The sequence below is a fragment of the Tuber melanosporum genome, assembly GCF_000151645.1.
Source record: "Tuber melanosporum whole genome shotgun sequence assembly, scaffold_12, strain Mel28".
In the NCBI taxonomy this organism is placed as follows: Eukaryota; Fungi; Ascomycota; class Pezizomycetes; order Pezizales; family Tuberaceae; genus Tuber; species Tuber melanosporum.
In genome coordinates, this window is record NW_003298777.1 from 1,121,343 (window position 1) to 1,142,578 (window position 21,236).

The 21,236-nt window shown below is 49.4% G+C and overlaps 4 protein-coding genes; 1 reads left to right on the forward strand and 3 right to left on the reverse strand.

Moving 5' to 3' along the window:
- Window positions 1–8,862: 8,862 nt before the first annotated feature.
- GSTUM_00004500001 (uncharacterized protein) lies at window positions 8,863–12,678 on the reverse strand. XM_002835929.2 has 8 exons: window positions 12,009–12,678; window positions 11,773–11,922; window positions 11,331–11,666; window positions 11,108–11,269; window positions 10,533–11,049; window positions 10,279–10,481; window positions 9,692–9,937; window positions 8,863–9,472 (listed from the first exon to the last, which is right to left on the reverse strand). The coding sequence occupies exons 1-8, from the start codon at window positions 12,021–12,023 to the stop codon at window positions 9,452–9,454; spliced, it is 1,650 nt and encodes a 549-aa protein (XP_002835975.1). The 5' UTR covers window positions 12,024–12,678; the 3' UTR covers window positions 8,863–9,451.
- Window positions 12,679–16,799: 4,121 nt separating this feature from the next.
- GSTUM_00004501001 (uncharacterized protein) lies at window positions 16,800–18,204 on the reverse strand (the record flags this gene model as incomplete). XM_002835930.2 has 6 exons in its annotated part: window positions 16,800–16,981; window positions 17,143–17,588; window positions 17,710–17,787; window positions 17,916–17,972; window positions 18,027–18,099; window positions 18,187–18,204. The coding sequence occupies 6 exons, from the start codon at window positions 18,202–18,204 to the stop codon at window positions 16,913–16,915; spliced, it is 741 nt and encodes a 246-aa protein (XP_002835976.1). The 3' UTR covers window positions 16,800–16,912.
- A 79-nt stretch (window positions 18,205–18,283) lies between these two features.
- GSTUM_00004502001 (mitochondrial 54S ribosomal protein YmL23) lies at window positions 18,284–19,294 on the forward strand (the record flags this gene model as incomplete). XM_002835931.2 has 4 exons in its annotated part: window positions 18,284–18,560; window positions 18,634–18,763; window positions 18,847–19,077; window positions 19,137–19,294. Exons 1-4 carry the CDS (start codon window positions 18,540–18,542, stop codon window positions 19,292–19,294), a joined length of 540 nt encoding a protein of 179 aa, XP_002835977.1. The 5' UTR covers window positions 18,284–18,539.
- A 1-nt stretch (window position 19,295) lies between these two features.
- GSTUM_00004503001 (uncharacterized protein) lies at window positions 19,296–20,995 on the reverse strand. XM_002835932.2 has 5 exons: window positions 20,641–20,995; window positions 20,484–20,587; window positions 20,371–20,432; window positions 19,726–20,310; window positions 19,296–19,654 (listed from the first exon to the last, which is right to left on the reverse strand). Exons 1-5 carry the CDS (start codon window positions 20,671–20,673, stop codon window positions 19,533–19,535), a joined length of 906 nt encoding a protein of 301 aa, XP_002835978.1. The 5' UTR covers window positions 20,674–20,995; the 3' UTR covers window positions 19,296–19,532.
- Between the last annotated feature and the right edge of the window lie 241 nt (window positions 20,996–21,236).

The window sequence follows — 21,236 nt, forward strand, 5'->3', positions numbered from 1 at the left end:
ATACAGTCTATCCCAACATCCCTCCGTCCTTTTATAGTGTAGTCCCAGGTCCGCGTATCCCTCGGCCAAAACCGTCCCACAAAATAAACAACGCTCCTCCTTTAGCAATCCTTTTGTCTTGGCCCACCGCAAAACTACCGACGCCCGAGTTGCGAGGTCCAGCTCGTCCCACTGCTGGTGTCGAGAATGCCAAAACCAGTCGTGACTCGTTCGTAAGCACCGGAGCTTTTTCTCAAAGTGTTCGGAGAAGGTGACCCGTTTCTGGGTGGGCGTCGCCGAAATCGCAGCCCCACAGCAGGGACAGTCGCAGCGTTGCTGGTCGGGCAAGAAAAACCACTTCTTCGACGTGGTAATCAGTCCTGACAGAACGCATCCACTACCATCATGTTTTTTCTCGCACCAGGTACAGGTCCTGGGATCCTCCACTGTTGCCAACCGACCACTTCTTTCCACCATTAGTATGCCGTCAAAGGGGTTTCCTGCCACTACCAACTCCCCATCCACCATCTCAATATGCCAGGGAATTCCTAGGCCTAACCATCTGTGACTCACCCACCAGGATTTCCACCGCGATATCGCCGAGTCTTTATATAAGTCCTCATCAGCAGGGCGTCCCATAACATAGCGGGGGCACTTAGTCCAGTGGTGTCTGTCATCCTTTCCTTCACATCTGTCATGCCCAACCAAACCAGTCCTGCTGTGAATTCTTAGCAAAACATAGGAGTCCATGCGGCTGAGGCTTCGAAGATGTCGAGGTGCCCTAGGTTCGCGGGCATAATACCCGTGTCCTTCCCTGTCGTGCCACGAACCCCACTCTGCTTTTCGCAATTCTCTGGCCAACGCCGCATGCCCGATTCCAAAGCTAACCCCTTCCCAAAGCAGGGGGCGCAACAGACGACCCACGCATGCCTTAGCCTTCTGGTCTACCGTCTCATTGCCATCTATGCCCATGTGCCCCGGAACCCAGCTGATGTTGACGTGGCTAAACTCATTAAGCAGTGGTGCCATGACTTCCCACAGCTCAGCCGTATCTCCTTCTGAGAACATTCTGTCTACCAGGACGAGAGCAGGAACGCAGTCTAGAAACACATGGACCGGGCACCCCTTGGCCATCCCTCGGGCATATTGAAGTGCACAGACAACTGCAAACAGCTCGCACTCGACAATACTCCAAGACGGGGGAACCGAGCACCCGTCTATACAGGTTAGGGCCCCTTTCTCTAATACCGCCCATGCCACACCAGCCCCTTCAGAGGACTTTGACCCGTCCGTGTATATAACCACATCGGAGGTTCTGCAAAGGCCCAAGTACTGCGAACGGTGTCGCGCAGCCATCACTGCCTTGCCTTTTCCGATCGTAATCGTGGGGCGGCGGGTGAGCTCCTTGTCTGAGGTCTGTCGGTGTGCCACCATTCCTTCCTGCTTCCAGTCATGCCGTATCTCCCCGAACCACAGGTGTCGATCACAGTATCGGTAGTTAATAAACCGGCTGTAGCATCTCCTCTGCAGATACCTTCCTTGGACGGCAACAGGTGGCGTTCTGAACTCAGCCAGCAGTATATTGTTTGCCAGCCTCATAGGGGTCCGGAAAACCGATCGAAGGCAGTCATTGACGTGGACCTGAATCTGTTTCACATACGACCCATGGTCGGTTACAAACTCAAGCCCGTAGTATATGGTTGGAAGGTAGGCTGCCTGCACCAAACGGTAAGTCTCCCATGCCCCAAGCCCTCCAACACTTCCGAACCTTCTTTCCAAAGCCAGAATCCTCCTCCTGACGCCCAACCCCCTTTCCAACCAATACTTTACATGAGAAGAAAAGTTAAGAGATACATTAAACCTATAACCAAGAACCCGCAAATCCTCAACAGGTAAAACCATTTCTCCTAACAATTCCATCCCTCCCTATGCCCTATCCCCAAACCCAATCCACTGGGGTCTTGAGGGCACTAAACCCCATCCCCCTAGCCCTCGCTATTCTATCACAGTCCGCAAAAATTTCCCCCGCATGGTATTGGGCAGCGTCGCAAGAATCTGCAGCCACCATGATGACCCCGTCATCAACGTATGAGATCACCAAATGTCGGACCCCAGGGGAGTAGCGCATTCGCGGCGTGAATATATCCACTACGTAGGCCCCGAAGAGAAATGGGGAGAGGGGCGAGCCCTGCGGCACCCCTTTGCTGACATAGTAGGTTTTGGAGATGCATCCATTAAAACGGAAACGAATCGACCGACAGGAAGTCCACCTTCGCACCCACTGGCACAGGTTTGACGGACACCCCCGGGCGACCAGGAAGTCTGACAGAAGGTCAACATTAATGTTATCGAATCCTCCTTCAACGTCCATGGACAAGATCAGCCGTTTATAGTCCTCATTGTGCCGTAGGAACTCAAAGACCACCGCCATAGCATCGTGAACCCCTCTCTTCCGGCGAGAACCAAACTGCATCTCCCCCAGGTCAAGATACGTAGCCAATCTTAACAGGACTATGCGTTCCGCCACCTTCGCAGGGGTCGGGAGGAGGTGTATCATTCTCCATGACTTGACGACATCGTACCTGGGCTTGTCAATCTTCGGTATGAGCACCACCTCTGCCCTATGCCAATCCAGAATATCATTACGCAGCCCATAGCCAACCAGACGTCGCAAAGTTGTTGTATCCTTCCGCCTCCAGAATCGTAAGAAAGGATACCCAATATCGTCCTCGCCTGGGCCCGTGTTCGTAGGGGACCTAGCAAGGGCGATCTCCATTTCCTGAGCACTATCCATGTCAATGATGGAGTCCTCCCGAAGGGCAAGACCGCCAGGGGATAGCTGTTGTGCAATCCGGTCACTGATGTCGGAATGTATAGTGGCGTAGGACCCATCTGGTCGGGCCATGGAAGGAAGTGTTCGCTTGGCTTCTAATTTTTGTGCTAACCGAAAAATGTCCGGGTCCCGACTCTCAGCTATCTTGGTCCTGATATGTTCAAATCTGGCCCTCAACAGGCAAGCCCGGTACACACTCCTGACCAGTTTGTAGTCCTCCGTCCGCTCCGCCTTGCGTTTGGAGTACCGTCTTAGCCGAGCCACATCTAACCTCATCGTTTCCAATTCTGGTATCGACCACTCGCACCGACCTCTGCCAATGGAGGCCCGTGGGAGTGCGTCCACCACACGCCTCACCCCTTCCCACAGCCTCTCATCTTCCACCTCTTTAAGGGCATCCAGCTGCTTTCCAACCTTTTCCCAAACTGCTTTTTTCCAAGCCGGCCTTCGACACATAATGTTGTCAGGAAGGTCCACTTTCAGCTTAACGGCTTGAGCACTATGCTCACAGCCAGCAGCGTCCATGTATCGATGTCGGACATATGGTATCCGGTGCAGGCAAAGGTCGATTCTGGAAATATCTCGGAAGGTTGGCACTGTCGGAGGTACCATATTCATATCGCGTGTCGGGGCCATGAACCACTGTTTTCGCCACCGTCCACCCATATTGTTATGGTCCGCGTTGGGGTCCCAGTCTTAATATCTGGCATTGAAGTCTCCAAACGCGATGTCAGGTTCCCCAAGCTCATCCAACCACCGTAAAAACTGGTCTTTGGTATAGCCAGGTCGAAAGTAAACTCCAGCGAGTACCTTCTTCGCCCCTTTCTCCCAATACCCAATCTGAGCACTGCCTTCCCCGTGCCTAACCACCTCAAACAGCCCACAAACGTGGGACCGTACAAATACCTCAACACCTGATCCTCTAACAAAGGAAAACAAATCTCATCCATCAACATCTACTGGTACATGTTGTCCCTCTCGATCAACAGGAGGTTCAATAATAAAAAACAAATCAAACGCCAGCGCCCGATTCCGACTACTCCTCTCCACGTTTAATGCCAATGTCGTAATATGCATTAAAAGGGAGCCTCAACTGATCCACTCGGGCCACAAGGGCCAGAGGCATAGGCGGAGCTGGTATCCGGATCTCGGGCAACCCAACTCGTTTCCTCATCGCGCGGTTTGGTCACGGTACCAGCCCTAGTTTTTAGAATCCCACGTACTGGGGAGGGGGAAGGCCGTTCCGGTTCCTTACCTTTAGCCTTTTTTGACTTACGGCGGGGCGTTTCTTCCTCCTCATCACTGCTGATTTCGACCAGCCTGGGTGTCAGGGACCTTCCACGGCTGCGGCTTTTTCTTTCTCTGTTTCTTTCTGTCCTCCTGCCCTGCTGTTCTGGTTTTTTGACAGCTTCCCTGGCTGGCTTTGCCAGTGTAGTTGTCCCTTGTCCAACAGGCGAAGAGGGGGGAGTCGGGGATGACGATTTGATACCTGGGCATCGCTCATATCCTGTGAAGTGGTCCATCCGGTCGCACAGCCAACACTGTCTCCTGGTATGTCCACAGGCCTGACCCACCCCTCCGGGACAGGCCAGCTTACTGCACATATGTTCTCGAGAGAAGTGTTCTCCGAAGCAGAACCGGCATCGAGGGGGGCGGCCACATGTCGCTTCAAAGTGTCCAGTTTCCAGGCACCTACCACATACCTTAAGGGGGCGATGCTCTTCAAAAACTCTGACATTGCGGGCTCCTCCCCGCAACCAAATCTTCCCTTCTGCCAGTCTTTCCTTGATGGCCTCATTATTCTCCACCACAAAGTGGATGCCGCAACTTGTGGCATTGGCCTGCCTCATGGCGTGTATGGACCCCATAATATCGGGCCGGGACACAGTAACTACACCAGTATTGGATTGCTCTAAGTCAGTGCGGAGGCCATCGAAGGCCGCGCTTCCAGTCCACCCTTCCACCCTCCAAATCGACCCTCGTCCTGTGTCAGCAAGCGGAACACCAGAAAAGAAGATCTTCACCTTTTCCAGATTCCTCTGGAATTCAAACTCCGGGAGTGACAATTCCCTAAGCAGATCGAGCCTGGCCTTGTCCAACCTGTTGCCTAGCTCTGTCACGGAGTGTGCCACCAAGGTCAGGAAGATGCATCCAATTTCCGGCCGGACATGTCCTGCGCGAATATAAGGAGCATTCCCGGCGAATCTTTCCCTGATTGGAAAAAGTCACATTGATCCGATTTCGGATTGTCTCAATGTCGACGCCCTCTGGCAGGTCGACCTTCTTTCGGGTAGTGAAGCACATGGTGATGTGCCTTCCCCTAGCATTCGGGGTTGGCGACGAGCGCGGTGGTGGCGGTACCGAGCTCAGTGGGTCCGGGGGTCCCATTGGTACCCTTCGGTATTCCGGTCGTGCCTGAGCCGTACCTATCTTGACACCTGCCAGTGCTGCCGGCCCAGATTGAGCCGTTGTGGCAACAGGTGTCATAACTTTGGGGCCTGACTCCTGTTTATCAGCCTTCCCCTGGGTCTTGGCCAGGGTCGCCATCTCCCTTTCATCACCAGATTCTCTGGCAGCCTTTCTTCTCCTTCTAGCAGCACCACTCAGGCGTCTGCCCCGCTTCCTTCATCCTTTCTTCTTATCTTCTTCCTCTTCCTCTTCTTCTTCCCAGTGAACAGTCTTGCCTTCACCCCCCCGGGCTACTCGCAAGACTACCCCTCCTTCACTGGAGGAGCTGCTGCTGCTGTTGGACTGGTGGGATGAGGCCGTTGATGTGGGCCTGGCAGGACGAACCCATTCCTGCGGGCCAGCGGGGGGTTTGGGCACGTACGCCATTCGTTTTACTACCTCTGTGAAAGAGGCTTTAGCAGCATGAGCCTCCGTAGAGGCTTCCTTTCTCTCAGGGGTAGGGGATGGTGTAGTTGGCTCCGAAGAAACAACGGAGGTGCTGCGAGGTACAGCAGGGGGTATGCGGCGGCGGCGGGACGACTTTACCTGAAGGGCTTCAATTTCCTCTCCTTGCCTGCCAACAATGTCGGTCAGTGCTTTTACTGCCCGTTCCAAAACATAAACTCGACTCCAGTAGTTTATTCCGTTCCTTGGACCATCGTCGTCAAAGGTGGGACCACTGTTCATCCAAGCCCGTATATCCTGTACTGTGTGGTCCTCAATTGACCCAGACTCCGAGGAGAGGAGGGGTTGAGTATTACCAGACCGGATATCCTCCAGGCCTTCCAACATGGACCCGATTATACTTCCTGAGCGGGGTCCAGGAGAGGGGGTCTTACCAGCATCCAGCATCTCACAGACACCTGCCATGATTGAGTCCGCCTGGGCCACTACAGTGTCGGCATCCTCAAGTTGGGTTTCTGGGAGCTGAACTTCCAATGGGGTTGAATCACCACTGGGGGTTTTCAAGGGGCCCTCCAGTTGGCTTCCGGGAGGTGACACCCATCGTCCAGTAATAGGCGGAGGTGACGACCCCATGGCTGGTGAAGGGGCGTGTACGCTGTCGCCCAAACCGGTCGCTTCCAAGTTGCGTCCCTCATCCAGTTCCATAGGGGTGTCCCTGGCCAGCACCTCAGAGGTGGGTAGGATATCCTCAGTCATTAGAGGGGATGGAGAAGGGGGTGTGGCTTCAATCGTTGATGGGAGCATCACAGGTAGGGGGATGGCCAGATGCCCATGGTGAACACCTAGGGGTAGACCAGGAAGAGCGGGGACAATCTGTTTTTTCCGTCCCTCATCAACGTTGATAGCCCTTAAAAATTGGTGACCAAGGAGAGGAGCAGCAGATCGCTTAATGGGAGATGCCGACCGTGTCCAGCGGCGCGTTCCAGAGGCAGGAGGGTTGTAATCCTCATCATCAGGGTCGTCCATCTTGAACTTCGGGGTTTCGTAAAGAGCCCTTTCGCCTGAAGACATTCCTGCCAGAAAGGAGGGAGTCGACGAGCCGGTCCTGGTATTATGGGCCTAGCGGAAGAAGCTGGGCATCTTGCTTTGGACAGCCCTAGCGAGGGGAGGAGTAGCAGACCAAGAGCTGGCCTCAACCGTGGCAGCAGTCGAGTCGTCCTTGGCGGGGGGGATGGAAGATTCAGGGACTACAGCCTGAGAATCTTTTGGAGGGGAAGGTGTGGGGGCTGGAGAGTATTCTGAGCCATGGTCCGAATCGAACCGAACGAAGAGTCCCGTGGTAGTGTCCTTGTTCAAGCCACACGTGGCTGAACAGCCTCTCCCGATCAGGAAACCTCTTACCAAAACCTCCACTTCTTTCATCGTGGCAACGGTCGCGTCAGCGACCATTTGCCGAACCAAGTCATCAAACTGCAGGTTAACCGCGTTCTGACATCCGTGGCAGTGGTGGAACTGTAAAAACTTAAAGTTTCTCCTGGGTGCAACATAAGACCGTGTAGTTGTAGGGACGAGGCCACGGTCGGCCTCAGTAGGAGGCGCAAGAGACAGGACCGCACGGGCTGTCTCAAGCAAGGAGGAGGAGTTGGAGTCGAACCGGACGGGGGACGACATCCTCGAAGGGGGGGGAGAATCCGTGGATGAGGAGGCTGTCGAAGACGCCATCCTTGCCCAAACTATACTCAGTGATTACCGGGACCAGGCCACGGATATCTCACACTGAAGTATCTTCTAAGCGAGAACAGCAACTCCTAACTAACCGCCCGAAATGAAAAACACAAACAAGTAACAGTAGATGAAGTATTTATCGCGAGCGTAATAAGGTAAAGTATTGGTTATGCTCACTTCCGACACGAAGTGCAAGAAGTAGGAAAAGTACTTAGAACAAAGCGTGAAGAACCTATCTTCCTCGGCCGCATACAGGCCTCCTTATATAGTGTTCTTCCCGCCTTTAATCATATGACCTAAAGTGGTCACATGTGCAAAACCAAATCAAAACAAACTAGTCATGTGACCAAAGTAATCACATGCTCAAAACCCATGACCTTATAGTAAGGTCATGTGCAAAACTCATAAACCAATAATAACGCAATAAACAAGTCATATGACTCGACTGAGTCATATGCACGAAACCCATGACATCATAATAAGGTCATGTGCGAAACATAAATCATATGCGCAAAGCTTGCCCGTAAGGCATACTCGTAAGGCATACTCGTCAGGCGCATGTCCCATGACTCATACTCGAGCCATGTGCGAAAGTATCACAAATCCCACACATAACTAATCATACAACCCGAATAGGTTATATGCGTAAAACAATAACATACCTGTGACTCATAACCATGTGTCACGTGAAAACCCTTTCCTTACTAAGTCACATCCGTGACACCCACCCTTTATTCTTGTGTTTTTTATTTATTCCTTCTGTAATTCTCTTCTTAAGCTACTTATCTATGCATTTACAGAAGCATTAATCAATATCTTGATGGTTGGTGTGGTAGTCATTGATGCGAGGATGGTCGTTTTTCGAGCTCGTTTGGTGGTGGTTGGCATTGTCCGGCACCGTACCATACCGGTACTCGAGTAAAAAAATAATTAATAAATAAATAAATAAATAAATAAATAAATAAATAAATAAATAAATAAATAAAAAGTACCGTACCGTGGGGTGTGTGCGATAGATACAAGTGCGTTCCGCGGGGGGTTCGTCTGCGCGCCCCCTGTTGATCGGAGAGGGCGAATTGGTCGGTGGGTATGGTGCAGCACCGGTAACGTAATGGCGTAGGTACAAGCAGCTCCTATATAGCCATGTCCTGCGGAGTTTGTCGTAGCCTATCGTGTCGTGAAAAGCCGAGCTGGCTGGCTGGCTAGCTTATAATACTACGCAGTTATGGAACGGTGGTGGAATGGGGTGAGGGTGAGGTTGGGCTATGGCACAGTATATCACATCATTGTGCTCCCGTGAGCTTAACTTACATTAATTACCCCACATCACTCACCCCACGATATCTTGCGAGAGTGGCATCTGGCACGAGGTTTGGGAGTTTTGGTTGGATTAGCAAAGGTAATACCGGTAACCGCCCGGTTGAAATAGATCAAGTGAACTGCGGATTTTAGGGATAAGATGGGACGGAAAATAAAATAATAAATATGCTTCAATCTAAACTACTGTAACTTATGGGGTAGGCGTGCCGTTCTTCATCAGGGCGTTTCAACTGTCTGAGGAGACTACTAGAAAAAGGTAAAAAGTATGACAAGTGAGAAAGAAAATGAAAAATGGTGCCTCGCTGGCTGCGGCGACATACAATACAGAAAAGGAAAAAAACACAAATTATGGGTGGAGGACAAACAATTGGAATAAAGAACGAAAAAAAACAAAAAACAAACACTCAATTGAGGCAACAAAAAGGAACACCCCAGATTATCATTCTTCCAGAATATGCGGTCATCGATGGAAATTGGATATCGAGAGGATCCGGTTTTGCATATGCAGTTCAAATGACTCCCGTAGTAGGATAGTCATGCAATATAAATCCCAATAAACGACAAGCAGAATAGGAAATAAAAAAAGTTTGTAGGGCTGAAGGTATATAATATTTAAGATTGCCCGGAATGGATTAGTGATAAATGAGAGTAGCGAAGCAAAGTCAGCCGAGGTCGGTCAAAAAAAGAAAAAAAGCGGAAGAAAATGGTTCCGATGGTGCAGAGGTTGAGAATTTGATCCGATCATGTTTCTGTGACCCAAATCTGTGACAGCAACACTTTTGTCAGCACACGGAACTCGAACCTTCGGATGCGGCGAAATGACGTCCCTCCTGAGGGGCAGCGAGGCGGAGGAAACACCCCCATAAAAAAGCAAATAAGCGAAAGAAAAAAAAGACAGGAACGAAAATTGAACAGGCGGACAAAAGAAGCGCCGTTCAATGTCGGGAATCTATCGGATGAGTGATCCTTTTCTCTTCTTACCTCGAGCTTTCCGACGTCGGTACGGTCACGCCGCGCGGCCTTTTTGCTTGATGATATGGCCATATCTAGATCCTCTTGATCCGAGAGACTAATCATACCATCACCATCCTCGTCCCGGATTTTACACCTAACTTTGCGTCGGAATCCGAATTTGTCCTTTAAGCGAGTGACGAATTCATCAAAGTCTGTCCCTGTCGATATCAAGATCATGCGTGTGTCATCCTCGTGATGAGCTTTAACTTTAATCTGGATAACCAAATTCGTAAAAAGTCAGCAACCTAAAAAATAAAGTAGACGAGACCACAAGCCACTCGGGCACCCCCCACTCGGACAGATGTTGATTGGTTGATTTTTTTATGAGGAAATCACCCGCCGATCTCTTCGGTTGTAATATTTTACCAGGCTTACTAAATTTCCCGTAGGGAAGTTCCCAGTTCAAGTTTGGCTGTCCTAGTGAGGGGTGTCTAAGGGACTTGTGGTTTTGTCTAAGCTGAAACCAGAAACCAGAAACCCATGGAATGGCTCGACAAATGGTCATTCCCCATCTCGGGCATTTGGTTAATTTGTGGTTCAGGGTAGATCCTCACCTTTTTCACATCTGGACGACGGGACGATCCACTACGGATGCTGCGGGCATCAAGCATTTCAAATTCGTCCTCATCAAAAGAGGACCCTTCGTACGCCTCACTGGCGTATTCGTCCTCATCTGCGTAACGATCCCTAGTTGTTGGGCGGCGCGCAAGGCCCCGGTTTCTGACTGAACCACCTGTAGGGCCTCCTCTTCGTGGGGCTTCACGACCATCAACATAAAGGTCATAGACCTCATTGCTGTATGGATTACCTTCGATTTCATCCGCGTACTCCGCCATACGGTCATCCCGGCGTCGGGGCGCTTCGCGAACAGTCCTCGATCTTGACGCGACTGAGGCTGAAGAGGAGGAGGAAGGGGCACGTGTTGAGTAGGCACGACGAGGTTCTAGTTGACCCCGAACAGTAGGTCTCCTTGGTGGGGGACTATAACGTCCTCCGGCACCCTCGTCGATCCTATCACCGCCTCTGTCACGGTCATGGCTTCTGGCGCGTGTCGGTGCCGCCCCACGCACAGATAGCGATCTACCAGCTGATGGTCCACCAACTGTGTTACTACGGGCCGGCTTTTGTGCAGACGGTGAAAACTCGTTCTCGGGAGGTGGCGTGGGCGGAAAGACTTGGCGCTCTCCCCGCAATGCAGGTTGAGCTGACTTCTCTTCAGATGCAGTATCTGACCTTCGGCGGGGAATCAGCTCCGATTTGACAAGTTTCGTCGCAGCAAATGAGATGTCCGTTCGATCGTCTATTGGAGCGGTTTCCGACATATTCTGCTGCGGACCAAATTTAGCTTAAAGCTTCACAGGTATTCACGATTTTCGGACACACCTTCTTAACCTCCGTCCCTGCAAAGCCTGTGAATGCATTCTGGGCATCCGATGCTGCAACCAATCTTGGCTTTCCTAGGTAATCCTTGGCCTTCACATTTTTGACCTTGGCCTCATTAGGTCGATATAAAATACCAACACCGACGGAAAATACGGTATATCCCTGCATCACGGATTCTCATGTCAGTTCTCCGACAAAACCACCAGCCGAGAAGTTTTCATACCTCAGCTTGTTCCTTGATAGCCTCGTCAATCACACTGTGGTCATCCACCTGTTTCTCCTTTGCAGCATATTCCAAATCCTTCATCCCCTGTTCGATATCCTGATCGTATATGTAACAAAGACCCCTATTAAACAGCACCTCGCATGAAAAGAGTTTAAATTTCAAACCGAGTTGATCGTAATCGATGTAGGTATTGCCCCGCAAATATAAAAGGGCCTCATTGAAGTTCGCCATAGCCTCTGTAAACTCTCCTAGTAAAAAATTTGATACGCCCTGTTGGAAATATGCAACGGCAAGGAACTGATCGAGCTTAGTAGCTTTTTGGTATGCTTCGACCTACAGCGGGACCCAAAAACAAAAACAAAACCACGATCAGTAACCATGTTTTTTTTTCCTACAAGAAGCATTCTGTAAACCCCAGGACTTCCCACAAACAACTTACAGCCTTATCATGTTCACCAAGTGTCGCATGGATCATCCCAATATTGAAGTAAATTTTAGATGTGTCAGCATTGGCCTCGAACACCTCCAAGGCCTTCTCGTAGTTCTGCTGGTCATAGTAGTTCAAAGCCTCAACCCAACTCTCAATCTCCTATTTTCGTCCACGAAAAAGTTAGCAAAAACGGACTCTTCTCACGAAAAAAGAAAGCCCCAACCCTCCACACTCCGTGAACGTACTTGTTTGAGTGACATTTCGTGTTAGTAGCTACAGGCAGCAGCAAGCAGTTGTTTGTTCGTTGGTTGTGAAGGTCCTCGGATGATGAGGGGGCCTTCGGGAGCAAGAGAGGGGGCTGGTGAACACGAAAGAAAACGGTCGCCGGCCAGCTGGCGATTGGTAGCTGGGTTAATTCGCAGGAAAGTAATTGGATCTGCTCAAGGTGCGAACCAGATAATTTCTTATTGGAGAAACACCACCGCCAGGGCTCTTTGGAAAGTGTGCGCGTCGAGTGGGATCAAGAGGACTACCGTATTCCCTCACTTTTCTCCAGCCTTCTCCTCCTCTAAGCGTCCCCGGTTCCGCTTCACTCGCTCGCAAGATAATAGGGGTAACAAATAAAATAAAAATGAAACACTGGACTGGCGTACGAATTAAAGCTGATCGAAGAGATCTGGTAAAACGCTTTCGACCGAGGAACGAAAAATGTGTTGGTAAAACAAAGATGTTCAAAAGCAATAGGAAGGGGGGTGCGGAGATGAAGGATCAAAAGTAGTAGCTGCAAAAAATGAAGGTGATTAAGGGCCCAATGCTCTGTAAGCCCGAATTAACGAAATGAGTGAAAAGGAAGGTAGAGAGGATATGGAAGGAAAAAAGAGAACGACTGCGGAATTGATACGACCAACACACAAAGAATTCAACAGAAGGGAAGGGGGTCGACACAAGATGTAAGCCGGAGGGGCCGTTGCTCAATATGAAGGTGAGAGATCTGGTGAGCAACACGCAAGGGGGCGCTTACAGGGCAGAGCCTTGATATGGGAGGTAGCCGTGGGAGAACTTTGTGGGAAGGTGCAATGTGGGGTGTGTGTGTGGGTATCCCTGGGTTGAGCGAGGAGTTTGAAGATTGGGAAGGAGAGGAGGGAGGAGGGGTGTGGCGTTCGAGGGGGTGGTATACAGTATGAGATATTCTGCTGAAGCCTGTATCTGTCTGTAATATGGGGTATAATGGTCGTGTGTTTATGGTGAAGATGGGTGTTAGGGGGGGGGGGAGCGGGGAGTGATGATGTGGTTTGGGTTGAGATGTTGTGTAGGGCAAAGCAAAGCAGCTGGTGAAGAGAGTAGGAGCAAAGCGAGAAGGTAAAGAAAGGAGGGAGATTGTTGGATTAATAGGGAGACTGAGAAGGGAAAAATGGAGGAAATGAAGAATGGCTGGCGCTTGAGGGCAGCTACTATTTTACTCTCACTTACCGTACTGTACTCACTCGCAATCTTTTTTTCTTCCCTCTATTTCCACTTTTCCATTTCGGCAGACCTCAAGCCGTTATATATTATTAGACAAACGGGTTGAGAGACAGCACAAAAATGTAGCACAGAGAAACACCCCCATAGTCGGAGCAGGCAAGCAGTACCCAGAAACAAGGATTGTCAAAATATATGGCAAAAAATCCGTGCACATCCGAGCGTCCATACAAATTCATAAGCCCTGTTTTCAGGTACAAGTGTCTCCCTTGCTTTCTACGGGTACTCGAGCATACGAGTACAGTACAATACACACCACAATTCTGGCCCAAGGTAAACAAGTCTTTCAGGTTCACCCCCTCAAGAAGTAAGAGAGGGCAAGATAACAAGACAATACAAGAAAGCCGTATCGCAATACTTTCTCCTAAGAAGAGTGCTCGAGTACAGTACATAACGGACCCAAGTTCCAATCGCCTAACAGGAATGAAACGAGCACAGCTTCAAGGCATACGGTACGGGTGCACCGCCGTAGCTAGGCCGAGTGCGAACAGGAGCCAAAAGTCGTGTAATGACAAAAATTCAACCAGAAAGAAGTACCGGTAAGAAGCGGCCAGTTGTAGTTCGTTTGCTCACAGCGCAAAAGGGTCGATGGGAAGGAAAGGAGAAATCGTTAACGCACATCCGCTAGGTTACCAGCGGGATTGATAGAAATGAAGAGAAGAGTGCGCGTTCAGCAAGCAGCGTGAAAATCATAAAATTAATGATGATAAGAATGATAATAAAGGACTTGCCCCCCCCCCCTCTCTATCACCGCCGATTCATGGTTTGGTTGGTCAGTTGACTGGTTGGAGAATAGGATAATTTAGGGGATTTAATAGAAGTGCAGAAAGACTAGGTGCGGATCTACAGGTACTTGAGTATGTGTCGGTTCCTTAAAGTGTAATGGGAATCATAGTGGCTGTTCTGCCCCTTAAAGATCACACTGAGGACCGTAACATTTCACTTACACCACCCAATTATCATCATGATACGGTATCCAACTCGTTGGTGCTTTTTCGGAGCAAATAATCCAATTTGGGATATGGAAAAGAGAAAAAAAGTTTCCGACCCACCACGCTACTGTAACTCAGGGGGATCCACTGTGGCAGTATCTGGCTACTGTAACTGGCTGGTATTGAAGTTTTGTTTTGGCACATGCTGGAGAAGGTGTGAGAATGTGTGAATCGATGGGCTCCATCCCTGCTCTCCCTATCGTACTGACAACAGAGAGACAAGGATGGAGCGAACCAACAGACCAAGGCCCTCCTCCCACACGCTTTCCAACCTTGAGGGTTTACACCCTTTCCATTTCCTGAGCCATTCTAGCCCAGGAATTGGCTAACACCTGTAGCTGTCATAATTGATCCATTAATCCCGTGATAGTAAGAGAAGAGCTGTATTGTACTCGTACTCGAGTAGGGTAGGGTAGAGTATGGGACTGCACTTTCTCCTTTGTCAACTACCGTAAAGGGGGTATTTGGCTCGCCGATATTTGATTTTGAAACCAACATTCGGGACCAACCAATCACAACGCATAAAACCAGCTTAGATAATCGATTTGTGCCTTGTGATTAGTTGGTTCCAAATGGTGATTTCAAAATCGAATGGCAGCAAGCCAAACACCCTCTAAACTGATGTGGTTTTATCATTTCAGAATTTCTCCGGATGGTATTCTTTTTGTCGTGGATTAAGTCTCAGCCGATGTGGGGGAGAAACAAAAAGATATGCAGACGAGAGGAAAATTGGACATTGGGGGAAACTCATGGTCGATACGGATGATACCAAGAAAGCCTAGCCGATGAAGTGCGAACGACGGATACGTTGGACGCCGTCCAGAAGGTCCGCACATCAAAAGTGGACAACTGGGAAACTCCCCCTTCTACCAATACTCGTACCGTGTTGTGGGTGACCCGCCACTTCAAGTTGCTTGCGCATGAATCTCGCGTTCGGAAACCGAAACGCTGGCAGGCTTGCACTAGTACCGTACCGGTACTGTACCCAATCTAGGAAAATCTTGAAACTGTCATCTAGTGATAACTGTCTGGGCACCGCCCCACGCCCCCCCACATCCCATAGCCGTTCCAAGACGATCCTACTCCAAAACACTTGTTACATCTACGAGTACGGTAGTACCGGGACTGTTACCGTACATGTCAGATATCCCTACAGGTACTAGTACATGTATAAGGTGGCTCGGCACCGTATCCCCATCTACTTGCATTGTATCTTCCCCTCCGAGATGAGCACCGACCAATAAAACAGGGCATCTTTCGCCTGTAATTGTGAGAGCATATCAAGCCACAACATCCCCATCCCATGCGAGTCCTGCGAGGTTAATCATAAATTTATGCGTTCCGATACTCGGGCATATACTCGAGTAATATGATAGATTCTTCAACCCCCCTTTGTCTCTGCTATGACGAAAACTTCAGGTCTTCCAGGCTACTGAAGCCATATCCGTCTCATGAACCGTTTGATATTCATTTATGTGGAAGAAAGAAAAGGAAATAGAGAAAAAAAAACAAAGTGAATTCCACCCCGCGGTTACAACTTCCAGACCATTCGCGCATCTATCGTAAACACTTTCCGAGCCAACGGGATTGTTGGGCGATGGATGCATTGTGTGGGTATCCGACCTGGAGCTGGTCGGATTTAAAGGTGCATTAAGAGAGCGGGGAGTCAGCGGCTGTTATGCAGGTTCCCGGGTTTTATTCAAGAAACTCAGTATGTCGGGTGATTGTGGTGGTGGGTTATTTTCTTTTTCTCCTCTTTACTTACGGGTACTTCGATAGTTGGTTGGTTGAGTTACGAGCGTGTGAGGGGGGGAGGTGGGGGGCAATACAAGTGCATATCGGTATTGGAGGAGTTCTTCGCAGGCTTTGCTTTGAATCCCATAGATGCCGTACTGTGCTCTGCATGTAGCTCAGAGCGCAATACAGTACTAGTACTGTACAGGTTGGTAAGGCTGTGTTAATAAACCGGTAACCTGTATTTTGTATTTAAGTACGGCACACTGCGGGGACTGGTTACTACTGTATTCGATGAACACCATCCACTCATACCCTTAACTCAAACCACCCATAGCACTCCTAATCCTCCAGCAACTGCAAAACCGACGACTGCCAACGCCTTATGATGATACCGTTACTAGCATCTCCAACCCGTTGCCATGCTAAGAAGGCTTGGGCTCTACTATTAATATATGACAGACCAAAGTCCTGACCCGCCGTCTCCTTGAAACCTGCCTCCGATCGCTCTTCACCCAGAGTCCATCACGGATTAGATACCGGTCCTAGCACGTAAGTTCGAGTGGACCCTGTGGGTGAGTGGGCAAGTATGAAGTGATTGCCTGAGATGGTGGTGATGGGATTCATTGAGATTGCAGGAGACTCTGAGTGCGAGGAACAGAGAGAAAAAACTCGTTATCATACAAAGGAAATGTATAGGGACCGTGAGGCTGCTTCACATGGAGATAATACTTTGTCCTCTGCCTATCAACATGCCTGTGCTGTAAGTGGTTGTCCGGGCTTTCAATACACCGTTTTTGAATGCCTGTCTCATTTTTTCATGTTACCAGCACGAATGCAAGAAAACCGCTTCACCATTTACCGAGGTACCATCGAGCTAGGCCACGTTATATCATGCGACATCAAACGATCCCACGTCCCACGTTTTCCTTCCTCTCATCCCATATGGTTTTGCCTGAGCATGAACAAACCTAAAATGCAAAAAGCGTGTTAGAGGCATCCAGTATCTTTGGTAAGGTTTGTTTCGAAAAGAAGCGGACGCAGCGGGCGTCAAAAGCCCCAACCCGTGAGGAGGATAGGCGGGGAGGGGTGGGGGATCTGCGAGATATGCAAGAAAACTTATCCAACATACCGTCTTCTCGTTTTCCCATACACCAGCACTTCTGGCAATAACACCAACAACGGTATCAGGATCATCCTGCCTAAAACTTCCGTCCCGCTCCTTTGAAACCACGAAGCTACGGCCAATGATTTCCCAGGCCTCGAGAGGTTTGTCCAGTAGAACACTAGCGGAACCGGACTTTCCAACATCGATTGACGCGATCTCTCCTCTGGGAGGCATATTGGCCTCCTCTTCCCTTCCAGGTTCCCGGCCTCCCCAAACGTGGCCAGTAGAAGCGGCTCCCCTTGATATATCCCCAGAAGCGCGTATAGTAGCATGATATCTGCCGGGTGAGAGACTTTGAAGGGTAAGGTCTAGTATGGTAAGTTTCGGTGACACTTGCACCATCCTCACCAGACCACGGACAGGGCTTGGTACGTCCTTTGCATGGGTTTCTAGAATCGCTACAGCAGCACCTGTTTCACAACCCAACACAGGTGTTTAGCAAGCCACACTTTAAATGTTTTTCTTCCCGTGAGAGAGAGGGGGGGGGGGTAGTAGCCGGTATAAAGCAGAGGAGGATGGGGAAACAAGTACTATTTGGCTTTCCACTACCCCGAAGAATCGCATCACGACCTGTCTCCTGAATCGCGGAAGCAATCACCGAAGGAGCAGCTTCCTATTTGTCAGTATCATACCTTTCCCATTTTTTATGAAACGAATATGTAAATGTGAATAAACTCCTTCTGCTTCCTCTAGGTGTCTGTGAAACAGAAGGAAATAAAAAGGAAGTTAAACCGCACCTGTCCCCTCGACGGTGACGAGCTGTTTTTGGAGGTCTGCATCTACGCTTAAAATGCCTTTTCTTATGCGTTAGTAGGAATGGAGGCGGAGTAAGGTTATTCCTTGCATACCGGGCAATTTCTTCAAAGAGTCCGAAACATCTTGTACACAAGAGTCACATTCCAATGGAACGGCGAAGAGAGTCTGGAAGGTTGTGGAGAGCCAGCGCCGGTTAGTCAGTCAACCTCCAGTACTTATAGCCGCTAGTCTAACAGAGAAGGTGCTTCAAACCTGGAAGGGATCAATCATAATGCACAAGTATATATTTGAGTTATGATACGATAGAGCAGCTTTTCAGGGCTACCGGTAGAGTGTCTTGCTCGTACGGAGCAAGTCTAGGCAAAGAAGTCGTGGGTGGGGGCTTCGTACTCGCATTGTGAGGAATCATGAGTGGTGGGGGGTTGTTTGGTTGCTGGTGACTGGGCTAGCCACAGGAAGCCTCGATGCTTAATAATCCAACCAAAAGAAGTCTCGCTAGTCAAATTCGGGATTCATTTTTCGGGGGAACCCAATCCCAGAAATAATCATCTCATCCCCCCCACTAAAGCAGCCCGACGACATCTGGAGCACCCCCCGAGACAACAATGTCTACCAACATCGGAAGGGTACGACAAACCCCCGTTTTATATTTCCTGAGATTGGTGAACTGATTGGGATGGCTTTCCTCACTTCCAACAGACTTCCTTGGCCTACAGTCGGTCATGGCATCTCGTCGATATGGGCCATGACCAGCGATCCTTCGGTCGTATTGCGACGTCAATCGCTACGACGCTCATGGGAAAGCATAAACCAACCTATGATCCAAGTAGTCAGTCCCCGCATTCTGGTCTCCCTTGGTTTGTTACTGTTGACACGGGATCTGACACTTGGGGGGGGGGGGTTTTAATGTAGCGGATTGCGGAGACTATGTGGTGGCAGTTGGGTGCGCCTATCTTAAGACCACCGGTGACAAGCGGATGAAAAAGAAATATTACTCGCATTCAACAAGACCCGGTCACCTCCAGGAAATCACGATGGATAGAATGATGAAAAAGTTCGGGGGTGCGGAGGTGCTGCGTAGGGCCGTCTCCGGTATGCTTCCGAAGAACCGGTTAAGAGAAGTTCGGTTGGGGAGATTAAGAGGTTTGGTTCCGGGATACTACGGTGATATTGCTCGTCGTGACTAATTGTCTGTCTGATAGCTTTCGAGGGGTTCGGTCATCCATACAAGGAAAACTTGGTTAGATTGGGTGGTAAACACTATGTGAAGCCCCGGCCTGCGGCAGGATATCCATCAAAGACACCAGTACAGGACACTATCAATATGGAACAGTCGAAACCTGAAGCCCTGGTATCATAAATTTTTGTAAAGATGTGTATATATAAATTTAGATTCAAAAACAATCATACACAAGCCAAGCACCTAGTATATATTATTAAATGAAGAAAGATGGGGGGAGACAAGGAAATGGAATACCCCCATAGCTTTGATACACAGTTCGGGGGTCGGTTTGAAATGAAAGAATAAAAATTGTAATACACAGGTAGGGGGAAAGGCGGGTTTATCAAACATGAAGTCTAGTAGCTGCTATATACATCTAGAGCTTTGAGGTCTTGGTTCTAGAGACTGTGCATTTGATCAAACCATTGGGATCGGATTGAGGTGCATATACCTCGGCATCCTTACCGGTATTCTTGACCTCATTGTGCCATTTCATATCTGGTATTACATCGAGTAAGTTCGACGATCCACGACTGACAACGGACTAGATATCTCGAGAAAGAACTTACCAATCTCAAAGTAATGTTTGTTCGGCAAGGAGTAATCAACGTTATTCACCTCGGGAACAGCTTCAAGTATCTTGTTGGCCATTTTATACATGGTAGCCTGGACGCTCACGCTGTTGTCTTTTGCGAATGTTTGAAGAGTGATATTTCGTGCGGATTCCCAACCCATGTCGAAAAGAGGGATATTTCTCTCTACGTCACCCAATGTGTTGAATAAGCCCCATTCCCAATTGGCATCCACCTCTGTGCTGAGAATGCGATCAGAGGTTTCACCCAAAGAGGTATAATCGTTCTTAATGAAGCCGTAGAAAGCCGAACCGGTGCTTTTGAGGACCAGCAATCCCTGGATCCCTGACTTCACGAAAATACCTGTCCCTCGCTTGCAAACAACCTCAGCGTTGCGAGTCTCTGCGCCGTCCCGAAGGAACGAGTGCGGGTGCGGCTCGCCGTCGATTGTCATACGCGTCCATCGGTGCGTGACAACCTTTACACGGGTAACGTGAATATGGGGATATAGTTCGATAAAGTGGGAGGCAAGAATTGAGCCAAAAAGTTCTGGTGGAGTTACTGGGTACTGCTTGGCGAGCACTGGAAATCTGGTAGTTAGCTGACGCAAGCCCAAGGGTGAGCTCGGAATGGGGGACTCACAGTAAACAGTGTTCTTCATTGAGTCTGTAGCTACGACGACGCTATTGTCTGCGCGTGTGTACCTAGAAACTTTGTAAGTAAACGCGAAGCTTCCTTGGAGTTAGGGGGCTTACGAGGAGTTGATATCTCCCTCCACAAGTACACAGACGGTCATTTCAGTGACAGTATGAATGTTTGTACCTTCATCACGGTGAACTTTGCAGAGACGAATGTTATCCTGTCTCCATTTTCAGCTATTTGTCTAGCGAGAGGATAATTCGTTCTATGGACCTTCCCATATCGAGCTGCAGACAACTCAGACATGTTTATGATGCAATCTCTGACTTTATAGAGTGGAGAGTTATGGCTGGAAGCAAAGGAGAAGGATAGCAACTGTATTGAGTAGGTAGACGGAGGTTGCAGATTGACAGTGAAGAGTTAAGCTGGAGGGGGGCAGCAAGGTACTTTATACCTTATCTGAGTTATCTTCTTGGGTGTTTCCAGCGGCAAAGAAACGGGACCCGGGATCAGCGGGGTGAGCGGGAAAAAGGGAAGAGGCGCAACCATAATATTCCAGTGCTGGGGTACTGTACCGGTATAGTACGGAGGTTTAGTGATGGGATAAACCGTGGGTTTTTGAGTCCGGGCACTGAATACCACCAGAGGTAAAAAATTATCTAATTTGGTAGGAATGATGCCAGGAAGGGTAGAGAGAGCTTTGACATCACGAACCTCCATCCCCGAGTAAGACTGACCGCGCCGCAATGGTTCACTCAGCTCCCGACCAATAGCCGTTCTGAATGTAGAGACTGGTGTGCTAGGCACATAATAGTTGGTGGGAATGGGAACCCGAAAGGGGTGGTATCATAATACAAGTAATTATGATC